Source organism: Drosophila montana, unplaced genomic scaffold (genome assembly GCF_035044405.1).
Source record: "Drosophila montana isolate Dmon_TW-CO22-7 unplaced genomic scaffold, ASM3504440v1 contig_3282_1, whole genome shotgun sequence".
NCBI lineage: Eukaryota > Metazoa > Arthropoda > Insecta > Diptera > Drosophilidae > Drosophila > Drosophila montana.
Genome location: NW_026998166.1, coordinates 763,857 through 791,591, shown reverse-complemented (window position 1 = coordinate 791,591; position 27,735 = coordinate 763,857). Strand labels below are relative to the sequence as shown.

The window sequence follows — 27,735 nt, the reverse complement described above, 5'->3', positions numbered from 1 at the left end:
TTTTATACTTATACTTATTTTTACGTATATTTGTATTTATACAACTTATTAAGATCTTCGAAAATGTCTCTTCCAGGCTGTTACATACGCTCGCTTAGCTTTGTTACACCCACTTTAGCTATGCCTAATAGTTACAGGGTGTGAAAATAAAACCCCTACGTATAATCTTTGTGTCTGTCTGCAACTGTTTGTGCTGACAGCTGCTTTGGCTTGGGGCCGGGTTTTTGGGTTTGGCTTTGGGTTTTGGGGAATATAAGGTTGAAGTTCGGTGCTGGTCATGTTTTTCTGTTGCCCCTCTTCAGTGTTGGCACCCGCTGCAGTGTGAAAATTGCACAAGATTGCATGTGTTAGTTTTGAAAATATTTATATCCATAATATTTTTTGTGGCTGTCATTTATGTGAGAGTCTGCGTGTGTGTGTGTGTGTGTGTGTGTGTGAGTGTCTGTGTGGCAGGGTGTGCACTGGTTTTGTGGGTTTACACAAATGATGTTTGCGGAGTGTTTTGTGAGTGGCAGCACCGTCTGTGGCTGGCAGCCGTAGTTAGATTATAATAGATTGCAGCTGACAACAGCTGAAATACTCGAACAGCACAACAATGCACGAATTATCTCTGAAAAATTGTTTAACTTTGTGTCAATTTTTTGGCATTTCGCTTATTGGTAAATGCCGTCATAATTGCTCAATTCATTCACGTGTTCAGAAATCGTGACGAAGCTGTTTAAACCTTTTAAACTTATTTTTTAATAAATATAAACTTAGATAAGCTTGCTGGAATTTTTGAGCCCAGAAAAAGTATCAAGTTTTATTGAGTGGAAAGTTTCACATAGCTAAATCAATCAAAGCTCACAATAATATATTTTTGCGAGCTGCTGCTAAATACTCTAATGCTAACAATCCATTATTTTCACCTATATATTATGATAAATATTATGCAGCAGAACTGAAACCTATATAAATGATAAACATAAGAAATAATTTTCTGTACTAGAACTTAGCTTTAAAAAGAAATACATGTTGCATACAGAAATGAATAAATAATATATTATTTAATTTATCCACTTTTTTGTAATAACTATTATCGATACTAGAACTTAAACCCAGATAAAGCCAATAACTTCTTTATTGGTTTATCATTACATATTTGATTCATTCTTTTTACAACTCTAAGCTCAATATATTGACAAACGTTCTCGTGCCTAACTTTCAATCTAGCAATAGACGTTCAATCATTGCTGCTAATCAAGTGTTCGAGCCGTGCACGCCAAATGGAAACTTGTGCTCAGTACCAGGCCCTGGTACACCATAAACCCAACATAAAGCCCCATAAATCACTTGCAAATGACGCTGCCAAGGAGCAGGGCATCACTGCCGCAAGGCGGCGCAGGATCCTATATTATGGTTTTGTAACTGCGATTGTCATTCTGAATGTGAATGTGAATGCACAATTATAGTCGCTTCGCTAGCTCGTAAAGCAGCAACAGCAACAATAACAACAACAACAACAAAAACAACAACAATAACAATGTCAAGTCACATTTGCCTTGCCTCGGCCACAGCGCATTGATGACTTTGTTGTGGCAGCTTCCAGTTGCAGAAACCAGCGACATCAATAAAATAAACACTGTCAATGCTGGTTGGCTGGATGGATGGATGGATGGATGGTAGGTTTGGTTGGCTGACTGGATAAATGGATGTTTAGGAAGCTGGCAACCAGCAGCGGCTGCACAATTGAACTCGCGACATTTGGTCGCGCTGTTTGTCGTCGTTGTCATTGTCGTTTTCACTTTGACTTTTATCCATTGACATAATAATTTTATACCCTGCCAGAGGTTAATCTTACTTTGTGACGCAATAAGTTACGTAGAGATGTCTTCTTGTGCAGCTGATTTAACTTGATCAGAATCGAGATCCCACTAGATATATTCGTCGGCATCTTTCCGTCACAGTTTCTCAATTGTCCAGCACACTTGATCTGATTCGACATAGAGCCCAGCCGACTTAATCGATTCACTACTTTATATAGAACATATGGAAACGATCGTTTGCGAGCCATACTTTGCTCTTAAACCGAAATTTCAAAATCTAGAGAAATAAATTGTTGCTTTTATATAACTTTTTGGCTACCAGACCTAGTGAGTAATATCTAAGTTTATATGCAAAAAGGTAAATGCTATTAATTTAATTTTTCCTTTATGACATTTTTCATATTTTAGATATCTGCTTTTCCAGAGCTTAGCTCCATTTAATACATCATTTACATGTAAGGGTATTTAATCTTCAACACATCAAATGGTTTATTTGTTTTTTTTTTTATGCTTTTGCCGCCACAGGCGGGTGTTGAGCCACGGTTTTATGCAGGCTCGGGGCTACGAATACACAGCCAGTCAGTGAGTCAGTCAGCCAGTCAGTCAGTGTGTGGGTGATTGAGCTGGCCTAATGGCTTAGTGTTGACGGCCTGCATAGATTTAGGAGCGGCATTGGCAACATTGTAAGCGAACAGGAGAGAAAAATGCCATTTGAAGCAATAAATGGATGGGTAGAGAAATAGAAAGCAGTATATAGATAACTGCGGGTGGCTTAGCCAAATGTACTATGCCCTGTGCAATGTGCATAAGAGGAGGAAGTATTTCTATAGAATTCTAAATTCTGAAAACATATGAAACTAATTTTTTTAAAAATATTGAAAATAATTTTTAGAAAATATATTGAAATGGATTTTTGATCGAAATATTGAAATTATTTCAATAAAATATAAATATTCAAAATAATTTAAAAAATATATTCAAATCTTTTTGAAGTCCTAAACTAGATTTTATGCTCTTTTTAATAATTTATTATTCTATTATTATTATTATTCCAATTATTCTAAAACATTTCTCTTCCTATACTCTTATATTCTTATCGCTTCTAATGCAAGAGTACATTTTGGGGCATGCTATGAGAATATTTGAATACACTGTTAAACTTTATTCAGTGCCCATATATCTTATATGCACAAACACATTCACACACATCAATATATATATATATACACGCCCTCAATTTCTGCTGATGCAAGTGTTAAATAAAGTATTACTCACACTTGTAGTTTATGCTAGAGTGTTTCAGCCATTGACATTTATTGCTTGTTTAAAGCAAAAGAAGAAGATCTGTGCAAAGGATGTTAATCCTTATGAGTCACAATTGCGCTACACAAAGGGGCATAAAAAGAAGAAGGTAGGTTGAATGTAGACTTAAATATCAACCAAATATTTAATAGGCTCCGATTTAAGTTTATCTAACGAGCTTTATATGTGTGTATATTTAAGTTTAATCATTATTTAAAATTATTTGATATTACAATTTTATTATTTATATCTACATTCATATGCTTAGTAAATTACTATTTTATTTTATTAATATAGTTGATTATGTATGGATTTTTAGAATGTCTGCAATATCCTGACCATTGTCAAAACTATTCACTATTATTCACATTAAGCTTTTACTATTTACATTCTAATGTATATAATACACTGACACTCGTTTTGTCGACCAGTAATAATAAATAGATAGTCAAGAAATAGTAAATTTTAAATGCTTTGCTTGACATCTAATGTTTATCTCCATGAAATCATTATGCCAATTATTTGTTACTTCTACTTAGTTTAATAAATGTTGAATTCGCTTTCTAATTATTCTCTTTTGAATTTCGCTTTACTTCTCAATAATGTGGCACTTCAAAGGCAATGCCCTACGTCAAATATTAAACACAAGTTTATTATAATTGTTAACAAGCAAATAAATTCAATATTTTTATACTAAATATTATGCGAGCGTTTTTGGCCCAACCTTTTCAGTTGACTTACTTCGTTCCCTTTCAGGCAGAAAACTTTTGCAAATAAAGCAGTTTATTGTGCCAGTGGGATTTATAATCCACACAAGCGTTATAAATGCTGCTCTTCCTCCGCCAACAGCTCCGGCAAGGACTCACTTTTAAATTTAAAGCAAGAGTGAACCTGAGAGCCACATCCTGAGCCTGCTCCTGGTTCGGTTCAGCTGGATCTGCCGCTGTCCGAGGCGCAGCATTTCAAATTAAAAGCATTTGCCGTTTTTATTGCTGTGTCTGCAGTTCGTTTTTTAGTTGTATTATCCTTATTTCACTCTTTCTCTCTGTCGCTGGACATACAAATTTTTTATGTCCATTTCGCTTTATTTCACACTTTCTTGTTTATTATTGCAGTGCTCGACCCCAAAGAAAATTAAGCGTTTGACCTTTTTTTTGTTGCACGGCCCGTTCATGTGCCTTCTTTACATTTACAATAATGTTGTTGCCATTGATTTATATGCCCAGACTTTTGGGAATGGGGAGGGGGCAAAGGGTTGCTCTGGTCAACTCTCTTACACGCTATCTTCCGCCCTTCACACCGTGTGTGTCCCTTGTCCCTTATTCGGCTTAAATGCTAACTTAATTGTTGTGCCAGCGCCTAAAAGCAGGCAATTTGCTTGTTTCACGCTTTCTGCCTCTGCTCTGAGCGCATCCCTAAGCATCGGCTGTTAAAAGCAAAACATGCTTTTCATTGGCAACAACAACAACAACAAGAAAACAGTTAATTAAGCACCAAATCATTACCAGCTTGCATTGAGTGCGCGCCATTTGAGCTGGCCCTACAATTTGCAACGGCCCCTCAAGTGTGTCTTAATGCGACCAAAGACTTGAGGCAAGAGTCAAAAACAAACAGCGGGTGGAGTGTAATTAAGATTGCCGTTGTTTGAATATTTTTATTTGTAATTGTTTTATTTGTGCTTACAGATTGAGCCACCATTCTAGACCAATGAATAAGCTTGCCCTTCACAATGGTTTCCAAATTTTCGAGTAATCAAGCTTGCATAATTGTAAATCTGACCGATTTCGAGTGAAGAGCATAAAATATCAAAACTACCGAAACTGGCGGTAATTTAACGTTTGACTAGCAGTGCTACAAGGGCGGTTTTTGCGGAGACAGGCACACTGCGCAGAATTGCTTTTCCGACATTTACCTTACGGGTTTGCAGATGTGTGGGGAAAGTAAAGTTTGTAAATGCTGAGTTTTATATACATAAATATCTTAGAGAACAGAATATTTTACAATTTAAGAACATTACTTTAGGACCAATGTTTCCTATGTTGATAAGATATTGCATATATGTAGAGAGCATAGTGAAAGTGCCGAGTTTGGTCAAGATATCTTTAAAAACAATAAAGTTGTTCATGCAAGAACCTTTTTTAATCTACCTGTATGATATAGTGTTGTGATCCGATCGAATCCGACTGTACTGCCTGCAACAGAAAGACAGACCTATGCTAAGTTTAAAGACGACAGCTGTAAAACTAAGAGACTATTTCCATAGAAGGACTTGGCTACATCAACTCGGCTATTGATGCCGATCTGGAATATATATACTTTATGGGGTCGGAGACCCTCTACAAAGTTATAAGAAATGGGCATTTGGCATTTCCTGTTAGTTGAATCCAGACTGTGATCATATATCAATTATGACTTCTTAACATAACCTTTTAACATCTAACTGGCAAGGCGCCAACAGTTGCGTGTAGGTCGCAACGCTTTTGAGGTCAATTAAGCAGTAAATCTTTTAACAAGTGGTCAACTTTTGACCATATATCTTGCTGTTAAGCAGCTAATGTCATCTTTTAATACTTTAACCGCTGACCAATAAAATCTTTAACTTTATTTAAAACTCGTTGAATATGGTTTGAATTTGCCACAAATGCTCAAACACCTTATTAGATTAGCTGTGCGTGAATTGCTCACACCGCGCACAATAAGAGCAAATGCCATTTTATGAGCTTTATATGCTCAAGTCATAAACTCATATATATTCACCTGAATACCCCCATACAGCGCCCGCAGCCATGCGTAAATTTGCCAAACATATTAAAATATGTTTAGAATTTTATGAGTTTTTTTTTGTGGGGAAGGCTCGCATTTTATTTGCTGGTTGCCTTTCGCAGCTGGAACTGCTTGCCGAACAATCTAAAATTGAATTTTATATCAAGGACTAAACGAATATTAATATGTTTGTGTGTGTGTGTTTTATGTGTTTGTCGTGCAATTTAATGTGTAAATTGTTTATGATATTAATATCCGCTTGCCATTCAAAAGGATTACAATGCATAGCTTAGATTAGAAACTTGGGCGTTATTAATAAGCGATTTAGGAAAACAGGAAATTATTTTACACGACAAATTCACAAATAAATAATGGAAAACTTAAACATTTGTATTAATTGACAGTCATTAGAGCACGAACATGCGGCCAAGTTCTTAAAGTTTGTTGCCTAATTTGCATAGAAATTGCCGAGAAATCTAAAAATCAGCCAATTCATGTTTAAACGTTGACGACAAAGTGTGAAAATCAAAACATCAGCAAATGATGACCCCGACAGCTGCGAAGAAACACAAGGCATTTAAACCCAGAGCCGCAATTTATAATATGGCTTAAGCAGAGGCCTTCACCAGGGCCCCAAATGCTTGCAGGCAATCAATTTTAATGTGGCCCTAACCCAGACATTCATTGATACACACACACATACTTAGCAAGTAATTGTGTTATTGCGGGGCATTTGCGACTTGAATATACCCTGTATGCAGGTTTCAAGAGGTATCAATAATGTAGATGCAGTGAGTTTCTTACTAAAGAAACTAAACTTTTAGAGGAGACGGTATATGCTCGAAAAAGGAAGCTATCAGTCGATATTTATTGATTTTGTAGAAAGTTATCGATAAATTGTTTATTTTCCTCAATATTTATAAATATCGATCACATACTAAGCTCTTACGAATCACGAAGTTTGCTCGAAAAAGGAAGCTGAAAGTCGATATTTATAGATTTTTTGGACAATTATCGATAGCCAGTCTATTTTACCGTAAATCGATAAATATCGACTACAAATTTAGCTCTTATATAACACAAGATATTCTCGAAAAAAAAACTGAAAGTCTATTATTATCGATTTTGTGGAAAATGGACAAGCTATCGATAATTTGATATCAACTTCAGCCGCGTATTTTAAATTGCAATCTCCAGGTAGACAGACAGACAGACACGCCTAGATTGATCAACTGGAGTAAAGAGTGTATATAAGTTAAGACTTTACGAGTATAAAGCACTTTTAATGCGTACAGGGTATTAAAGCGCACATACACACGCACACATCTTTAACTGCTGCTGGCCATGCAACAAATTTTGTACAACAATTGAAATGTGTGCGGCCTGCCAAAGGTTAAAGCGTTTGTTGTATTGCCAAATTTGCGCCAGTCAAGTGGCTGGGGTAAGGGCCAGAACATCAGTAGTCCACAGTCGACCACATTGTCAATCAAGGAATGCCGACGTCCAAACTCTTGCCGGCTATTTGCCAAAGTCACAGGCGCAAACACTTGACCAGCACGTGCTGATTTATTCCATACCCCTCGCACCACTAAACAAACCGCCCACGCACAATGCCCCCAAATTTATGCATTGCAGTTGACTTATTAGGGTCCAAATGGCTATTGTGTGTCTGTGTGTAAGTGTATGTGCGTGTGTGTAAGTGAGTGTGGATGTTAGTGTATGTGCGTGTGTGGGCTGTCCGCAGTGCGCGCTTGTTGATTTGCTTTGATTTTGGCGTCCCTTTTGGGGGACTGCTGTCCAAAACTGGCCAAGTGTGTGTCGTAGTTACACTTTGGAGTTGGCCCAAGCGCTGCGGGCTTGGATTGTTAATAGTTGCTAATTATGTTTAATTAGCATTTGCATGCGGCATCTGACTGAACGAAATGGGCCACTCAACGAGGCGGAACTGTAGTGCATATACGCAAATACAGACATACGAATAAACCAGGTAGTTCTTTCAGAGTTTGGACAATATTGTTAATAAGAAAAACTTGATCTACAGACATCGACAAATTGATGACAATTTTAGTTGTCACTTGGAATACAAGCTAGAAATTCACCGGCTCCTTATAACAAAAGACACACAAAGAGCATATAAAGCAACAGAGACCTTAAACGCCGCTCAAAAACTCAGGTGCTTTTAACATTATTTTTCAAAAAAAACTTACAAAGCATTTCGATTAAAAAACAAATAATTTTTATCTGGCGAGGATTAAAGTAATCTTTTCTGTTGGAAGACATTAAAACTCAGAACTAATGTAGGAACCATGGCCAAATTTTAATCAATCATAAAAATTGAATTGAGTTTGAAGAATGAAGAAAGAAAATTTACCAGAGAATTGGAAACTTTACACGTTAACACAAAAAAAAAAATTTTGAAATTAGTTAAATGGAGTAAAAAATGTCTAAAATATACATATGTATATGCAAAAATTCTTAAATTTTGAATGTAATTAATCAAGAGATGAAACCATGCCAAAAATTTCTAATATCATGAATTTTGTTCTTCAAAAATGCGTTAAAAATGGCTTCGGCAACTTTACAACAGCATGATTTTTGACAGAAATGTTTGGGGAACTAAGCCTACTCGACAAACAAGTCAATTTTATTGCAGATTCAGTTGTCAGAAAGCCATTTAAAAAGATGTAAATTTAGAAGCGGGCCATATTTGGTTGGCAGGTCAAAATGGAGAAACATACAAGACTAAAATGTTAGTTTATATGAAAATCAGTTCAGTTTTGTTAAACTAAGGAAATTGAGAGCTTAGGAAATAGAGTTCTGGCAGCTTTGTACAACTGCAAGCAGCGTTAAGAACTGAAATAAAATTGCAAAGCCGGAACAAAATAGAAAATATATTTTCACATTTCTGTTTGCCTGCACAGATCAATTTTGAGTAGTCTCTGAGCTGTTTGCCACAATTAAGTATAAGTCCCAAAGAGGCCAAGTCTATGATTGCTGTTTTATTACTATTGCCCATTATTACGATTACGAATTGGCAAGCCAAAAATGTGAAGGGCGCCTTTTGGACCAATTTGGCAATAACTGCCAAATACCCCTCTGCCACAGTGAGAGGCAAATGTAAATCTTTTCACTGCAGGAAAATGCAAAAATTGCTAGACAAATTCTGCGGAGCGTGGAGGGGAAGGCATAGCAGGCTTTTCCGTCTGTTGGTTAATTGAAACCAATAACGGTAAATGGCAGCGTGTGTGTGTGATGACTGGGCAAAGACAACAAAGCTAAATAGACCACAATGGCAGATGCATAAATAAGTAGGATGTCCTGGCACGGATGACAAATAAAGCAGCACAGAGAGAGAGCTTGTGTGTGTGAAGGACATGCGGTTTGAAAAGAAATCAGGTGAAATTCTTCTAGTCTCTATTGTTCTTATTGTTGTTGCTGTTTGCAGAGCTCGTTGTGCTCGTTGTGCTCGTTGTGTGTGCCGTTAGTTTGTCTAAGTAAACAATGAATATGCATGACTTTCCCATGAAGCACGCCAGTCGCAGCAGCTACACTGCAACAACAACTACAACAACAATAAGGCAAGTTGTGCTGCAAATAGCAATGCACGAAAAAGAAACTTCAATTTCTGAAAGTGATACGACGCTGCGTAGCAAAACAAAAAATATATCTGAATGCTGCGAAGCAGGAATCTACCCAAAGACCATTTACCCCAGTCAATATTTCTAAGCCCGATTTACGTGCAAATATCTCGTTTCCGAAATTAAAGCAATAAATTAACATGTAAAATATCCGGTGATAAGCTATGTTTTAAAAATAAACACAAAACATTTAATTAATTTAATTTATTTTAATAATATAATTTTATAAATCATAATATAACAAAAAAAATTTAACTAAATTGATTTTTTCTGTCTTTGGACCTTGTTAATCTAAATAAATAAATTTAATTAAATAATTTATACATTTATAAATAATTATTTGTGTATGAGTGAGAGTAGCTTTTAGAGCTTCTCATTTTTAATAATTTTAATTTTTGAAATTAATTTTAAATCATATTCAAATTTATATATTTATTAGATACAATATAGAAAATTAATGAACATAAATATAAATGTAAGTTCGCATGCCACATATACCCCTAACATATGATGCTACAAAAAAAGTTAAAAGCCACACTCATAGAATACCCATTTTGTTAACGCTTTTTCAATTTTACAGGGCATCATAAAAATCAGAGTTAAAACAAGACAAACGCAATAACAAGGACGCCAAACACAACGACACAGCACTCAGCGCTGACGAGCAGAGCGTTGATTAATTATTGCTGATGACAAGATCAGTGTCTGTCCTCGCATACAAATTGATTAGAAACGTAGCGAGTTCCATTTACAAGCAGCATTCTAGCCGAAATGTCAAGTAACTACATTTTGTGTACACTATCTCTGTCTTCATCTATATCTCGCTCTCTTTCTGACTGTTGCATTATGCAGCAATTAGTAAATGTCAAATTCCGCATGCAACTCCATTGAAAGTCGAAATTTATTGCTTGCAAATCGTTCAAATGCATCAAGGCAAACTCGAGGGTCGCCTGTAAGTATGCAATGGAAATGCATGTGCTTATGTTGTTGACGAAAGGGGGTTGCGAGGGGGGGTGCTTGAAGTGGAGAGGAACCTGGCAGAAGATAAGGGGGAGAGAAGCAGACGCAGCCATTGCACAAGCAATCCACAATCATATTCTCACGTGAGCACAAGTATGTCTATCTGTGTCTGTGTGTGTGTCTGTGTGTGTTTGCGTGTGCGCGATGTTGATTAAAGGCCTCGACTTAACGATGAATTGTTGCAACGCCCATTATTATGCGTATGCATATTTTATGGCACGTGCCTGGCGAGCAAATATCTCAACTGTTTCAATATCTTTAAGCCCTTAACTATCTCAACAATGTTGAACCAAAACTTTGCAGCGTGATTTATCTTTAATGCTGATTATGTTGTCCACAAAATTTTAATTGAATACTATAATTGCGGGCATACCCCGGCCTTGCTCGTGGTACGTATACGGTAAGTCAATTTACCACTGTTTCGGGCGAAATTTCCAAAATCGCTGAAACACGTATTTATTAATTTCTTATGTTGGGCTTCGAATATAAGATTGATAAGAATAAAGTTGCCAGATAATAAAGTAAGCAGATGCCGAAATTGATCTAGAGGCCAAACAATGAACAAAGATCCAAATCTCGTGAAAATCTGATGAGATTTGACCGAGCTATGGGGGTGGGAATTTTTTACCTATGTCTATATACGAATCTTAGAGGTAAGATTTTGACATATATTTCGACTAAAAATTATGTAGTCAGATTTGAATACCAGATTAATCTAGAGGGAAAATTATGTACAAAAAGACAAACCTCGTGAAAATCGGTTCAGATTTGACCGAGTTATGGGGTGGGAATTTTCGACCTATGTCTATATACGAATCTTAGGAGTAAGATTTTGGCATGAATTTCGACTAAAAATCATGTAGTCAGATTTGAATGCCAGATTAATCTAGAGGGAAATTATATACAAAAAGCCAAACCTCGTCAAAATCTGATGAGATTTGACCGAGTTATGGGGTTGGGAATTTTCGACCTATGTCTATATACGAATCTTAGGGGTAAGATTTTGACATGAATTCCGACTAAAAATTATGTAGTCAGATTTGAATGCCAGATTAATCTAGAGGGAAAACTATATACAAAAAGCCAAACCTCGTCAAAATCTGATGAAATTTGACCGAGTTATGGGGTGGGCATTTTCGACCTATGTCTATATACGAATCTTAGGGGTAAGATTTTGACATGAATTTCGACTAAAAATTATGTAGTCAGATTTGAATGCCAGATTAATCTAGAGGGAAATTATATACAAAAAGCCAAACCTCGTCAAAATCTGATGAGATTTGACCGAGTTATGGGGTGGGCATTTTCGACCTATGTCTATATACGAATCTTAGGGGTAAGATTTTGACATGAATTTCGACTAAAAATTATGTAGTCAGATTTAAATGCCAGATTAATCTAGAGGGAAATTATATACAAAAAGCCAAACCTCGTCAAAATCTGATGAAATTTGACCGAGTTATGGGGTGGGCATTTTCGACCTATGTCTATATACGAATCTTAGGGGTAAGATTTTGACATGAATTTCGACTAAAAATTATGTAGTCAGATTTGAATGCCAGATTAATCTAGAGGAAAATTATATACAAAAAGCCAAACCTCGTCAAAATCTGATGAGATTTGACCGAGTTATAGGGGTGGGAAATGTTGACCTAAATCTATATACGAATCTTAGGGGTAAGATTTTGACATGAATTTCGACTAAAAATTATGTAGTCAGATTTGAATGCCAGATTAATCTAGAGGGAAATTATATACAAAAAGCCAAACCTCGTCAAAATCTGATGAGATTTGACCGAGTTATGGGGTTGGGAATTTTCGACCTATGTCTATATACGAATCTTAGGGGTAAGATTTTGACATGAATTCCGACTAAAAATTATGTAGTCAGATTTGAATGCCAGATTAATCTAGAGCGAAAACTATATACAAAAAGCCAAACCTCGTCAAAATCTGATGACATTTGACCGAGATATGGGGTTAGGAATTTCCGACCTAATTCTATATACGAATCTTAGGGGTAAGATTTTGACATGAATTTCGACTAAAAATTATGTAGTCAGATTTGAATGCCAGATTAATCTAGAGGGAAGACTATATACATAAAGCCAAACATCGTGAAAATCTGATGAGATTTGGCCGAGTTATGGGGTTGGGAATTTTAGACCTATGTCTATATACGAAACTTAGGGGTAAGATTTTGACATGAATTTCGACTAAAAATTAAGAAGTCGGATTTGAATGCCGGATTGATCTAGAGGGTAAACTGTGTACAATAAGCCAAACTTCGTGAAAATCGGTTCAGTTTTGGCCGAGTTATGGGGGTGGGAAATGTTGACCTATGTCTATATACGAATCGATGCGATTTTTCAGGGAATATGCGAATATGATGAATTCTAGCGATGCCTCTAGCCTTCTAAGTAACCAAGTACTATGGGCTATATGAATATGTATAGCATAGGTCGTAATCGATTGCTATAAAACAAAATATTTCAAGCCTTCAGATAAACAGTTATTATTTACTGGATAAAGCATTTGAGAGTGGGATGAAAATAAGCTACATAACATAACCTCGTAACCCCAAACATAACCTCAATTTATGTTACCTTTAAGCGAATGCATAACCTCAATTATTCCTGTCTTTGAGCTGTCACTCTCTATCTCTCCCTTTCTATTTCTATCTCTCTCTCTCTCTCTCTCTCTTTCTCTCTCTCTCTCTCCCTTTCTCTCTCTCTCTCTCCCTCTCTCTCTCTCTCTCTCTACGTCCCAATTTTACTCTTTGTCCTTGTCGCTTCGAAATGGCCACAATATTATTTTCAATTTATATTTATAAAGGAGTGTCTTGTTGCCTCAATTTGAGATCCAATAGCCATCATAATCTTTGATATAATTTCTACTTTATGGCCGATTGTTATTGCTGCTATTGCAGCGTCAGTATAAAAATTTACACATTGATATGTTTTTACGAGTGCAAAAATGTAAACAAATAAACAAAGCGCCAGCCATCAAAGAGCAATTTCAATGTAAAATGTTGCCCAAGAAGACGCACACACATGGCTCGTAATATGTGTTGACAATTTATACGCTTGAATACACACTTAGACAAAAGGTTGTGCACCCCGCCCCGCCCTGCCCCTTCTCGACAGGCTGTCCCGCCGGCAACAACTACTACATGCATAGATGAGCGGCAACAATAACAGCCGAACATGTAATTTGACAATACCAGCAAAAGGCCATAAACCATAAATTCTTGGCCAAAGCCAAACACTAAAATTGCGAGAAGCCCAACACGTTGCGCCTAAGCTCCTGGGGCATTGTTTTTTGCCTGCTGTCAGTGGATGTTTCTTGAGATCTTGCGGCGAAACTGGCTCTCGTAATCGCCCGGCAATAAAAACAGGCCAAGTAGCAGCAGCAGCAGCAGCAAAAGCTGGCAGCAGTCGAAGCAGACCGCATAAAATATTATCGAAATCGTCATATTCTTGCGTCGGCCTGGCAACCCTGCCCGCAGTCGCAGAGCAGTCAGGCGTCTCGCACATAAAAAGCACATAAACAAATAAATCGACATATATGTAACAATCGCCTATTAGTAAAACTACCAGAAAAGACAGCCCGCAAAAAAGAGAAAGGAAAAGCAAAGCTTTCTTCGGCCGAAGACTTAATACCCTTGCCGACATGTGGCTTAGAAAAGTTGCTTTAAAAAGGCTTTCTTTCCAAACGATTGTTCCGATATGAGCAATATAATATTGCATATGTGTTTATTAAAGATATTTATATAGATAACTAGTTTTTCGATGATTTTTCCTATGTGATATATATACAATCCGATTTTAATAAGATTTTTTTCTTATATAATATGTATGAAAAAATTCTTAAAAACCAAGTTTCATCAAGATATCCAGAAAACAAACTCCATGCGATCTTTCAGGACCATGCGAATATGCTGAATTCTATTGAAACATCCAACCTGCTAAGTAACCAAATACTATGAGCTATACGAACAGTATAGCATAGGCCAGATTGGGGAATCGAATTTATTGAAGTACTCAATTTTTGAACAGTCCCAGAATTTCCTATAGCAACGATATGATATTGTGGCCCCATCCGACATATTTCGATCTATGTACAACCTGCAATGGCTACATCCACTCGGCTGTTGATACTGATCAAGAAAATATAATATCATAATACACTTTATAGGATCGCGGAGGTCACCCTCTATGCGTTACACATTTCATGCCAAAATTATGATACCCTCTACAAGGGCATACAAAGCCACATGAAAATAAATGTTTATGTAGATAGTTTATATATTTAGTGCCTAGTTTTGGGGCGTTTATCATGCGTATCGTTTACATATGGCATTAATAGCCAAAATTACTATATTTATGCGCAAACTTGATTTAAATCAAGGCTCAAATGAGCTGCCAACGATGAATTACTGTAACCGAAAATCATATTAAAATTTTGTGCGCACACAAAAAGCTGCTCCCAACAGAGAGGGATAGAGAGAGAGAGAGAGAGAGGCAGTGGGAGAGACAGGGGAGACCACAAAGCATCCACCAGAATGTGTCAATTTCAAAGTTTACTCAGTTGCATTTCATATCTTTTTTTTGGTACAGTTCGCGCGTTTTTTTCTCTTTTTTGGGCACAATTCATGGCCTCAATGCCATTTGGCAGTTTTATGCTTTTGTGATATTCCTGAAAACTTTTCTATGCCGAATTTCACTTTTGAATATGCTTACGTTTCCAATATATTTCTCCTTCTTCAACATTATCAATATGTTAAATTATATAATTAACTTATTCCCAATTAAATATATTTAATATTCATTTTTTTTAGCATAAACATATTTTATAAATTGTAAATTTAAATTTCTACATTAAAAAAAAAGGAGAAAATTAACAACACTGCAAAATATATAAAGAATTTAATGATTTCTAAAGAATAGTTATAAATGAGTATTGAAAATTATAAATGAAAGATTAGTTCTCTATATTTTAATAAATGTTTATCTTTATTTATAATTCTCATGTGGTTATAACTTTGGAATGAGGACAAAGCATATCTAGAGTTATAATCTGATGTTATAATCTCAAACAAATTCTAGCTCCTAAGTTAAATTCCACTATATTAATTTTATATTTTTTGTGCCAGCTGAAATTGTAAATAGGAACATTTTTTTTAGTTTTTGTGTGTCAGTATTTTGACGTTGTTTGTCAGTAAAAAAAAACAATGGAACAAGCAAACTTGTTTTTATAACCTTATAAAGAGTATTCGAATTTTATAACGAAATGTGTGGAAAATGGAAGCCGATGTCTCCATTATATAAAGACGAGTCGTTATAACCAAGTCCGTCTGTCCACGTCTCTGCTGGAAGCTTTAAACCTTCCATTGCAGACAGAAATCGTTCCGGTCGGATCAATATATCAAATATGACTGGAAAATAGGAATCTTTGATTTCAAATGTAGTTCTGACATGAAAAACTTTTATGGTTGTACAAGTTCTCCCAACTTATTGAGATTGGACTACTATATTATATAGCTCTTTAGAAAAAATTGATCAAAATAAATGAGATTTGATGTATGAAAAAGTTTATTGACCACACTTAGCCCTCAAATAGCTTATAAATGTAGGAATAATCGGTCGCAAAAAAGTTTTTGTGTAAAAGCACATCTCTGTCAAGGGTAATTAAGCTTCGGTGATAGCCGAAACAGTCATTTTTTATTTCATTTATTTTTATTTTCTTGCTGCAAATGTGCTAAAAATAATGGCATTTTATTGACCAAGGCTATTGGCGGTTAAAAGAGTACGAACAAATGTAGTTAATTTGGTTAAATGGCCAACGAAGACAAAAGCCATTTAAATAGTTAGTAAAAACACCAACAAACAAAAAAGAAAAATAAACAATTACAAAAAATGGTTTCGGCAGCATTTTGTTTGGCAATAGAACGTTGCATCATTGAGGCAACGGAAATGGAGTGAGCCAAAAGCTGCAACAGCCGCAGCCAAAGCTTGGGAAACTATTTTTGACGGTATTTGCATCAAACAGATGCGCAGCCGGAATGAGCGCCAGATGGATGCTGGGCTTAGCGTGTGCCGTTGCGCAGGAAAATGTGTACCAGGTTTGGGAATGGGAAGGCTGCAGATAGTCGCTTTCATATGCTATTAAATTCGCTTTTTCGTTCGCCAATAGCCATGGGCTCAGCCAGTGCGTAATCTATAGAGTTAGAAGTTAGTTGGCGTAAATAAGTTTACACACACACACACACACACACAGGAATACACACGCACGCACGCCCACATGACAAATCCCCAAGGCAAAATTTGATTATAATTAGCTTCGCGGGTTGTTCATGCGATTCGTTTTTGAATGAATATCCGTCAAATATAAATGTGTTTCTACTATCCACAAAATAGTCAATTCACAGCATCAACTTCAGGGATTACATATAACAGCATAAACAGCTTAAGCTTAAGGGATTACTAAGTTAAAATAAATTTAAGTTAAATTGCTATTTTAAGCATATCTTTATATTGTTTATTCTCCAGCAATGTGTTCTAGCGAGATATTTTTTAAAAGCAATCTCTTGCAGTTTTTACTAATGAGAATTAATGTGCCCTTTAATATGCAATCAAATTATTAAGACTGCTTGCAGAACGTGCCTAGCAGATACCCTGTAATTAAGACTTAAGGTCTACCATTCACGTTCTGAAAAAATTCGCATATTTGCACAGGACAAAAGTTTTTGTAATCATTAAAAACATTTCTAGGAATTAAATTAATTATATTATTAAATGCCAAATAACTCTTCCTACAGTTTATTAACAATTCTTACAGATTGAATATCTTTGCTCGATAAATACAAGAAATTTTATATACAATTGAAATAAAAAGATATAAAAATCTACACGATTTAGGCTTAAAGTGTGAACACGGATAATTTCTGTCCGCTCAAGAGAGTGTATGTTCAAACTCAAGCGTGATATAGAGGGAGACACGGGTATTGCCAGATTCTTGATGATTTTAGATAAAAAGTTCACAAAAAAAGCGTGTCACTTAGGAAAGTTTTCACTGTCGCATAAAAAGTGTCCTACACTTCTTAAAATTATAGCGTAAACAAAGTTTTATCTCGATTGCACACCATATATATATTTTTTAATTTATTTTGATATAAATATATATGTATAAAATCCAATAGAATTTTTCATAAAACTTGAAAAAAAACACGAATGTCTTTTTAACGGAAGTAATTTAATTTCAGCGCAATTTTTATCTCTACTCTTTTTTTGTATTTATTATTATTTTCTTTATTTATTATTATTGTTTTTATTTACTTTTAATCTTTTTTTTTAAATTAAATTTAATTTTAATTTTAATTGAAAAGCGATTTGATTACGTTTTCACCCAATACCAAATTTATGAAGAGAATTAGCGAGATGAGGCTAAATGCAGCACATTTCCATAAGAATGTACATTTTACATTTCTATGAAAGCATGTATATATGTATATGGACTTTATACAGTGTTAACATCAAGGCATACGCTCGACCAAAAATAAAGGCAACTGAAAATCCATTTTTAATTGATTTGAAGCCTAACTTGATCCTTGTCTAATATTTAACTTGTTCTTTCGCTTGAAAGCTTTATAAATTTAAACAATGCTTAAAAATGGAAACTTTTCCAACCAAGGAAATGTATATTTTCCTCGTAGCAAAGGCCCTTGAACTGTGCACGCTCCGCACAGAGCAACCGATTCTTGGAGCAGCTCTTACAGTGGCTGTCAATATTGAGCTGTTGCAGCTGCTCTTTAGAGCTCTGACATGGCCATAAAGTTTGTTGATATCGTGCCGTGTCGTGACTTGGCTGCTGTCCTGCTACGAGGACTTGGCGAGCACCTGAGCACGCTTCGGCAATTCAATTAATGGACATTCAAATGATATAAACCTGCTGAGGCATTTTTAGTGCCACCCGTTCTGAGAGGCCAACGCTCAGTTTCATTAGCAGCCACTGTAACCGGATTGAGGTAATGTCAGCAAACATTCAACCATCCCCCCGGCGGCAGCAGCTCTCAACCCAGCTAACGATAAACACGTGTCGAAGAAAAAACAACAGGTGCAAAAGCAAACAAAAACACAAAGAACAAAATAAAGCAGGAAAAACATTCGGGGAAATAGAAGCCCACAACTTTGTAGTCCCTGGCAACGATATTCGTGTTGCCCGGGACAACCGCAAGGAACAACAAATTAAGTTTCATTGCGAGGAAAAGTGAAAGAGCTTCAGTGAAAACTGAAAGTGCGGCAGGAGCAGAGTTAAAGTTAAAAGATATATACATAATATACGGATATATGCGATGAGTCAGCGCACAAAATTTATAATAAATACATCGGGTAACATATCGAACGTTATAATAAAATCATCTAAAAAGTAGTTCAAGTTAAAGTCAAAGATTTGCCCTGAATGCTTCAGGTCCCACGAAAACCATATATAAAACTATAAAATTTCCCATTCTGCATTTCCCTGTTCCATCTCCCTCCCCGCCCAGTTGAGTATTTTGCAGCGCGCATTCCAGGCACGGAATTGGATGAACAAACAGCGACTATATTGGAGTTTCTAGAGCAGGAGGAGCACACGGTTATCTCGGCCGTGCATAATAAATCCGATGGCAAAATCAAATTTCAGCATCGCATACCCAACGACGAAGTCTGTTTACTTTTCTACAAGGTGCCGCAGGTGGGACATGGCGGAGGCAACAACGGCAGCGGGCATGGGAATGGAAGAGATGTCGAACCACCGTTGGGCATATTAACACTGGAGGGTGGCCTGGTTAAATCCATTTACAATTCCGTTTCACGTGTCTTTTCGCCCCATGCCACGGCCCGAGTAAGTTCCCATGTGCATCAACTATATACAGTAAAAGCTCGACACACGAACAGCTCTCCTGGACGTAGATCTTTAGACTAGTTAGTTAATTGGGCTGCAATATACTTTCTTACAATTTCCAAATGCGAAACTCTTTTGATCAGTGTACACTATTTTTGAGCCCAAAATGTATTAGCTAATTTAATAAGAACCGAAACATTAATTTAATTGAGTTTTGGACAAATTTGAAATATGCCAGTGGCAAGGCTTGAACCAGGGTCTGGGCTCAGAGATGTGAAAAACCAGGTTTACAAACAGAACCTTAAAGCGAGGCATTAGCTTAAAGCGAACCACTTTTTTTACCCTTGCAGAGGGTATTATAATTTTGTTATGAAATGTGCAACGCATAGGAGTCGTCTCCGAAAACATTAAGTCCTTCTTCTTGTTGCCGTCAGTACATATGTCGAAAAGATCTGACCACTATATCATATAGCTTACATAGGAACTTTCGGTCGAAAACAATAAAGTTTTCAGATATCTTGATATATAAGTTTCACTAGGATCCTCATATATATGCGAAATCTTTTTAACATCGGTTAAAATCGATCGGTCGAAAAGTAAAAAATTATATAGCGAAATATTATTTTTCCCACGAAATTTTCATCAAACAGCCTTAACGAGTTTCATTATTCTCACATATTTGCAATAGATAAATGTCTACAAGGGTATTCAATCTTCGGCGTGCCGAGGCTACCCTTACTTTCTCGTTTTCTTAGCGCGCATTTGGCAATAAAAAAATAGTTCGAAAACGTAGGTGTCCACTCAAGCGAGCGTTCACTGTATCTGATTCGAACTCGCAGTCGTATGTAGTTTATACGTTAATTCCAGTTGGGCTTTAAATTATTTTGCTGTTTGCTCAGATCCACTTTCTCGAGGAGGCGGTCGGCGGGATTGCTGCAAGCGGCATTTTAATCGCATTTGCACATAATTCAATTCTTTTTGCAATTTCATTTTGTCAATTATATTTGCTTGCCAATGCCGAATGCAATTTGTTTGCTCAATATATTTTTATATTTTCCTTATCCTATATCCATTTTCTTTTGAAGCGCAACGAATATAGCCCTGAGCTTAGCGGCCTCCTGGAGAATTTGCATGTCTCGCTGGGCTCCACATTGGGTTTGCCACAGAGCGGTAAGCGTTGCATTAACTTAATAATACATTTTTATTTCTAAACTTACCCAAAATCCAATATTCCAATTGGTTTTCCACGCTTGTGACTTTTGTGTTCTGCCGCGGTTCGAAATGTTTTATACGCACTAGCTGCATTGCTATTAAATTCACTACTGCATTTGCATTGCATTTCTTTTCCATTTCAGTTTCTTTATCACTATTTAATATATATTTTCACTGGAAAAAAAAAATAAAACAATTTTATTTTCACTTGTTGCCAATTTGCTCACAATAAGCGCGATAGACTGACCTATCGAACACCAAGCTGATCACGTTTATCGATAGGCAACAACAGGCAAAGTACGGCTTTTCCACTGTGGTTGCCTCACAAATGCGGTACATCACATCTAAGCACTGTTGCTTTGTATGAAGTGTACTCACTAAGGCAAAGTTCTCCAGCTTTGAAAATCTCAGTTATTATGTTCCTATAACCGACCAATACTTTCAAGAAAGTCATAATAATATAATAAAGGCGTGTCTTAGGCATAATATATTTCGCTGCAGCAACATTGTGCGCGCTCGCAAATGCGGCTTATTGGAAACGTATTAACTATCGCACAGCACTTCAGTGCATTTGGTCACACTGGTCGTTGCGAAATTCACAATCTAACGGGAGTTGTTATTAAAGCGCGCGTGTTACGTAATTTTTGCGCGTCTTCTCAATTAAAAATCATAATTACAGGCATAACCAGCATAAAAGATGAGATCAAATATTGGAAACAAAAGCTGGGCCAAAAGTCAAGTTCGCGCCTCGATCGCGAGACGGCGCAGGTATTTATTGGCCTGCTCGAAAATATAGAGCAGAAAATTAGGTAAGTACTTTAGCATATTAATGAAAGTAATGTTAATTAGTAAGCAACAAAATGCATCTAGCACCATCGACAGTGGCGGCAATTCAAGCAGCCGCATTGAGGAGTTCCTCGATCATGCGCACAACAATCTCGACGAGCTGTGGCGTCTGCCCTACAACTATCCGCAGCAGCGCATGGCCGATCTGCTGGACATCATGGGCAATCGGCTGCTGGAGGCGTGTCTGGTGCAGCTGCTGGCCGAAGATATTTGGTGTCTGAACTCGTATCATGTCAACAATCTGATGAGCCAGTGCATGGACACTGTGGACGCTTGGATGCAGCTGTGCGATTCGCTGACCCGCCTCTTCTGGCCCAACTATGTGAAGCATCCTTGGCTGGGTGAGCCGCATGTGCCGCGTCGCGGTCAGCAGTTCAAGGAGCGCCTCGGCGAAATACGCAACATTAAGCAGCTGTACAAGCAAATCGCCACGCTGCTCAACGATGCTGAGCTGCAGGAGATGTTCCAAGAGCAGGCGGCCTTTAACGGTGAGTAGCTGGGAATTCAAATTAAATGCATGCACTCAGCTTGCGCTCTACATCGCTAGATTTCAATATATTTGACACCTCGCCCTCGGGTCAGGCCAAGTGGCACAAGGCGCTGCAGCATTTCGAGCAGGTGCTGCAGCCCATAGACGAGCGCATGGCCGCCGCCTTGAAGTCGCAGCTGCATCATCATCTGAGCAACCCGCGCCAGGTCATCTTCATATTCTCCAAATACGAGATGCTCATACAAAGACCCGCCGTACTGGAGCTGCTCAGCATTGAGCGTGAGCAATTCCTGCAATCGCTCCATTTGCTGTTGCAGGATCTGCGCAAGGCCATGACGGACACGAATATGGAGCCCGATACGGGTCACCTGTCGGTCATATGCAACGAGTGCCGCTGGCTCAAGGTGGTGCAGTATCAAATACAGGAGATCGAAAAGGTCAGTCATTTGATAAGCGGCCGCGAGGGCTTCGATAAGGTCAACAAGGCGGTGCAGGAGATCAAGGAGGAGACCGAGTCGCTGCTGCGCACCAATTTTGAGATCTGGTCGGGACAATGCCTCACGGCCGTCAAAAGTGGAGAACTAAAGTAAATATGCACCCGCCAAAGCAGCTCCCATTTTAATACTCCTCAACTACACAGGCTGCGCGACGATCAGGCTGTCGTCAAGTTCGAGAAGGAGGGCCGTCAGCTGATGCGTGTCACCTTTAACCCCAAACTGGTTACCTTTTGCCAGGATGTACGCGAGTTCGAGAATCTGGGCTACACTGTGCCCCTCGAAGTGCGTTCGGCGGCCACACACGCGGCCAAGTACATGTGCTATGCGCGACGATTGCAGCAAATTGCGACATTCCACAATACCATAGGCGATCGGATGATACCCTGCCAGCGGCCAATTATGCTGAAGAATGCGCTGGAGCTGCAGCGTCTGGTGCAGAGCGAAACGGTTGCCTGGCAGGATGAGGACTCGGTGCAGCGATATGTAAACATCTTGCAAGAGTCAGTGTCCAAGCTGTCCGCAGACAACACGCTGCTGGTGGGCTATCATGAACAGGCCAAGCGCACGGTAAGTACTGGCTGCTTGGTTAATGCTTGTTAACTGAACTCTGTGCTCTTCCAGGTCATGAAGCTCATGGGCACGGATCTTTTGACACAAAATCAAGTGTGGAAAGATGAGCTACGTCATTTGCGCGAACTGGTGGCCACACTCGAGCGCCAGAGCTATACCAATTTGGATGCCTTCAAGCTGCACTGGGACCATCAGCTGTACAAGGTGCTGGAGTATCAGTATATACTCGGCCTGCTCGACATGAACAACAAATTGCCGGATATACATATAAAGCTGGTGCTGCGGCAGCGTGAGCTCTGCTACAGTCCGCCGGAGGAGGAGATACGCGAATTGTATTTCTCGCAGCTGCGACGCTTCATCGAGCGGCCGTGCAATTTTCGGGGCTTATCCGAGCACAGCGCCGCGCTCTTTCAGACCATGGTCACGCTGAATCGCCATCACTTCGGGCCGCTGTATGCACGTGCCGCACAATTGTTCGATAAGCTGGAGGATTTCAAACGCATCTGGCTGCCCTGGATAGCGCTCGGCTGTGTGGATGTGGAGCAGCTCTGTGGCATTCATCTAAATGAAGCCGCCGATTGGGATCGCAATTTTCGTGCCTGCAAACAGTTCAGCCAGCAGCTGGCCAAGCTGCAGCAATCGGAGGAGTCCATCGATTGCATTGTCATCAATGTATTGCCGCTGCGCACCGACATTGAATACCTGAGCAGACGCTACTGGGAGGCTCTGGCTAACAGTTTGCGTGCGTCCATACTCAACGATGTGGGCGCCGTGCAGGAGTTTCTGCAGAATGCGCTGCAGTTCCTGCAGAATGTGCCTATGGACGAGGGCAGCATCAGTCAGTCGGGCATGAAGTATGAGAAGATCATGAGCGAGCTACCGCAGATAAGCAGCACACTGGAGCTGGTACGTGAGAAGGATGCCTGTCTGGCGGGCTGGTGCAAGGAGCGCGTCACTGCACTGGCACCAATCATGCTGCAGTGGGAGCAACTGCAGCCGCTGCTGGAGAACCATGCGGTCATATTGCAGCGTCAAGTGGACATGATCAAAACCCAGGCGCATACGCAGCTGCAAAATCTGCGCAACGAGGCGGACAAATTTCTGCTGCGCTGGGAGTCCACCATAGCCGAGCTAGAGGCGAACGATTCGGCCAGCCTGGAGCTGTTCAAAGAGCGTCGCGCTCATTGGCAACAGCTGCAGTTGAAGAAGCAGCATCTGCTCGATGAGTGTCACAAATTCAACATGGAATTTCCCGAAGATGCACTGGCTCCCTTTGCTGCCATCGATGCCCAGCTGGAACAGCAGTCCCAGCAGTGGAAGGTATATGATACATTTCTAGACGAGCTGCAGCCGATATTGCAGGAGGATTGGGCCATTTATAGACGGCGTCCGTATGTTCTCAACGAGTTCATTGCTCGCTGGGAGGGCTCGGTGCACGCCTCCATTGATCTGCCCTCGAAGCGCATACGCCAGCAGGTGGAGCGTCTGCAGGCCACAATGCCCATTCTCCAGCAGCTGCAATCGGATGCGATCAGCGAACGCCATTGGGCTATCATATTCCAGCTGCTGCATAGAACTCATTCGAAGCCTCTGCATGCCATACAGCTGCAGGATTTGCTGGAGGACATGGATGCTTTGCAAGCTGCTGCTCCGGAGATTGGCAACATTGTGCGGCAGGCGGCATCGGAGCAGATTGTCAGACAGGCGCTCGTGGAGCTTGATCAGTGGTCGGTGACGTCGCAGCTCAAACTAATTGAGCGCTCGGATGCCACCGGGCAGCCCGTGTGCCTGATCAAGGACTATCAGGAGGTGCTCAACAAGATTGGCGACAATCAATCGCTGTTGCAATCGGCCAAAAACTCGGCCGCCTTCGATAGCTTCTCGGATCAGGCGGGTCTCTGGGAGAGTCGCCTCAATACGCTCGATGTGCTGCTCACCAGCCTAAGCCATTCCCAGCGACGGTAAGTTAGTTGATTGATATGGCTTTCTTTTTGGCATTATTAAACTTATCTTTAATCTTGCCTACCAACAGCTGGGTCTACCTGGAGCCAGTCTTTGGCGCTGGAACCCTGCAGCAGGAACATTCTTTGTTCAAGCGCATCGACAAGGACTTTCGCTATGTGATGCGCGAAATACAAATGGATCCGCGCGTGACTTCCCTGCTGAAGATCAACAATATAAGCACCATTGTCAATGCGCTGGAAACTCAGCTGGCGCGTTGCCAGCAAAATCTGATGAGCTATATAACGGTAAGCGAGGGCGGGAGATCTTAAACATTTTAAAAAGAGTGTTTTCCAATTCTTTACGTGAAATCTAAAACAATACTCCCCTTCCAAATATGAAAAATGAGTGGAAAACTGTTCCTAACTAACTATTTTATGAGCTATATAACGGTAAGGGAAGGCGGGAGAAATAAGCTCTCCAATTTTAAAAAGAGCTTATTCCACTTTTCGTGAAAACTAAAACAGTTTTTCGAAATACTCCACTTCCAAAGGTGAAAAACGAGTGGAAAACTTGTTTTATTTTTTTATTCGATCGCTTTAAAATCATTCTCGAAGATCCAGAAAAAACATTTATTGATACGTTTAAAATCGATTAATGAAAATACCACCAAGAGTGGAAAATGTGTGAAAGACAGTTGTAGAAATATAGTTTCTGTTCTTGTCGATCTTAAAACGTTTGGCCTTTTAGTCATGTCAAGAGTATTTAACCCTCTCACCAACATCTATGTAAAAATTCACTTGGGCGAAAAATATGAGCGCAAGGCTGTACGTCAAATTTAAATATAAACGGAAAAGCTTTCCACTTCCGGTGGAGGAATACAAGTGATATAGGACTTCAAAAAAACTCGCAAAAATAGACTCGACTTGGATCTAGGATATTTTATAAAGTACTTCATCTTTAATATCCTTACCTCTTTACAGGACAAACGTAATTCATTTCCGCGTTTCTATTTTCTGGGCGACGACGATCTGCTCGAGCTGCTGGGTCAGGCGTCGAAGGATGCGGACATCATAAAGCGTCACATACGCAAACTCTTTCCGGGCTGTCATAGTCTGCGCATAGAACAGACAGCCAATGGCAACCACTACAGAATTCTGGCCGTGCACAGCGCCGAAGGCGATGAGCTGCGCCTGAGCCAAGCCGTTGACATGACGGGCGACATTGAGGTAAGCGAGCGGGCTGTAAACATGTGAAGCTATCGATTCATCTCTCTTGCTTGTAACTCTGACAGCGCTGGCTCAACCAGCTGGTGGCCGCCGTGCAGGAGACGCTGCGCAGCCAGATCTACGAGTGCTACAACAACACCAGCGGCTCCAGCGACAATCTCAGCGAGCAGCTGTTGCGTCAATATGCCAGCCAGGTGCTGGCCACAGCGCGTGCCCTACACTTTACGCGTCAGACGGAAAAGGCCATTGGGGGCATGTCGCTGGCCAAGCTGCAGCAGCAGCTCAAAGCGGAAATAGCTCACCTGGCGGCCATGAAACAGCGTGCGACAGGCGGCAGTTTGCAATGGCTTAAGCTGAGCGCCTTGTTGCTGGATCTGGTGCATTATGTTGGCGTGTTAGAGGAGCTGCAGCAGCATAATGTGATGCACACCACTGACTGGCATTGGCTGAGTCAGCTGAGATATTATCTGGGCGGCGGTCAGGATGCACGCCAGGTGTGGGTGCGCATGGTTTATGCGGAATTTGAATACGCCTACGAGTTTCTGGGACATGCCAATAAGCTGGTCCACACACGGCTGACGCACAAATGTTATCTTATACTCACCCAAGCCATGCACATGGGCCTCGGCGGTAATCCCTTTGGCCCAGCGGGCACGGGTAAAACGGAATGCGTTAAGGCGCTGGGCGGCATGCTAGGACGTCTCGTTTTGGTTTTCAATTGCGATGAGGTGAGTTACCAAGCCTCCATTTGCAATTTGTCATAATGTCGGAACTGTGTGTGTGTGCGTGTATGTGTTTGCAGAATGTGGACACCGAAGCGATGAGCCTAATCCTTACCGGTTTGGCGCGCTGCGGCGCCTGGGGTTGCTTTGACGAGTTCAATAGGCTGCAGGAGGCAACTCTATCATCCATATCCATGCTCATACAGCCCATCCAGAGTGCCCTGAAGGACAAGGCGGACAGTGTACAGATTGGCGACCGCAAGGTGAGACATGATGAATGGTCGGCCACACGGTCCATTTTAATTGGGGTTAAGCAACTGGCCGGTCCCAGACCCGTTACCAGGTGCCAAATAGCAAGCAGAGATTGATAGATTGAGGAAATGATAGACGTAGGAATTTATGTACTTATAAATCGATAGACTGAGGGATTGTTCGATTGTTGTATATATGAATTGATAGAAAACAGGTAAATGGATTTATGTATTAATTGTGCAAAGGACTTAATTGACTGTTATTGGTAGAAAAATTGATTGATGTATTGATGGATAGACATTTTAATTGACTGATGAATTAATATATAGATTGAGAGGCTACTGGATTGTTAAAAGAATTGCCAGGTTGATGTTTTTAAGCATTGATATATTGATATTCATAAATATATTAATGGTCTAATGTAGTGATTGAGTGATTGATGAATCGATGTATAGGTGGATTAAAAGATTAATAGATTGATGTGTTAGGGGATTAAGAAATGATGGAATTAGGGACTTATCGTCGGATTGTTATATTAATAATCTGATGTATTGTGATTGAATAA

The 27,735-nt window shown here is 39.4% G+C and overlaps 1 protein-coding gene across 1 annotated transcript; it reads left to right on the top strand.

Annotated features, from left to right (window-relative positions):
- Positions 1-12,502: 12,502 nt before the first annotated feature.
- Positions 12,503-27,286, top strand: LOC135434222 (cytoplasmic dynein 2 heavy chain 1-like). The gene is made up of 12 exons (XM_064690723.1): positions 12,503-12,548; positions 19,089-19,411; positions 20,497-20,581; positions 21,303-21,432; positions 21,494-21,957; positions 22,017-22,545; positions 22,600-23,023; positions 23,078-24,987; positions 25,059-25,275; positions 25,951-26,196; positions 26,262-26,924; positions 26,999-27,286. The coding sequence occupies exons 1-12, from the start codon at positions 12,503-12,505 to the stop codon at positions 27,284-27,286; spliced, it is 5,325 nt and encodes a 1,774-aa protein (XP_064546793.1).
- The last annotated feature ends 449 nt before the right edge of the window (positions 27,287-27,735 follow it).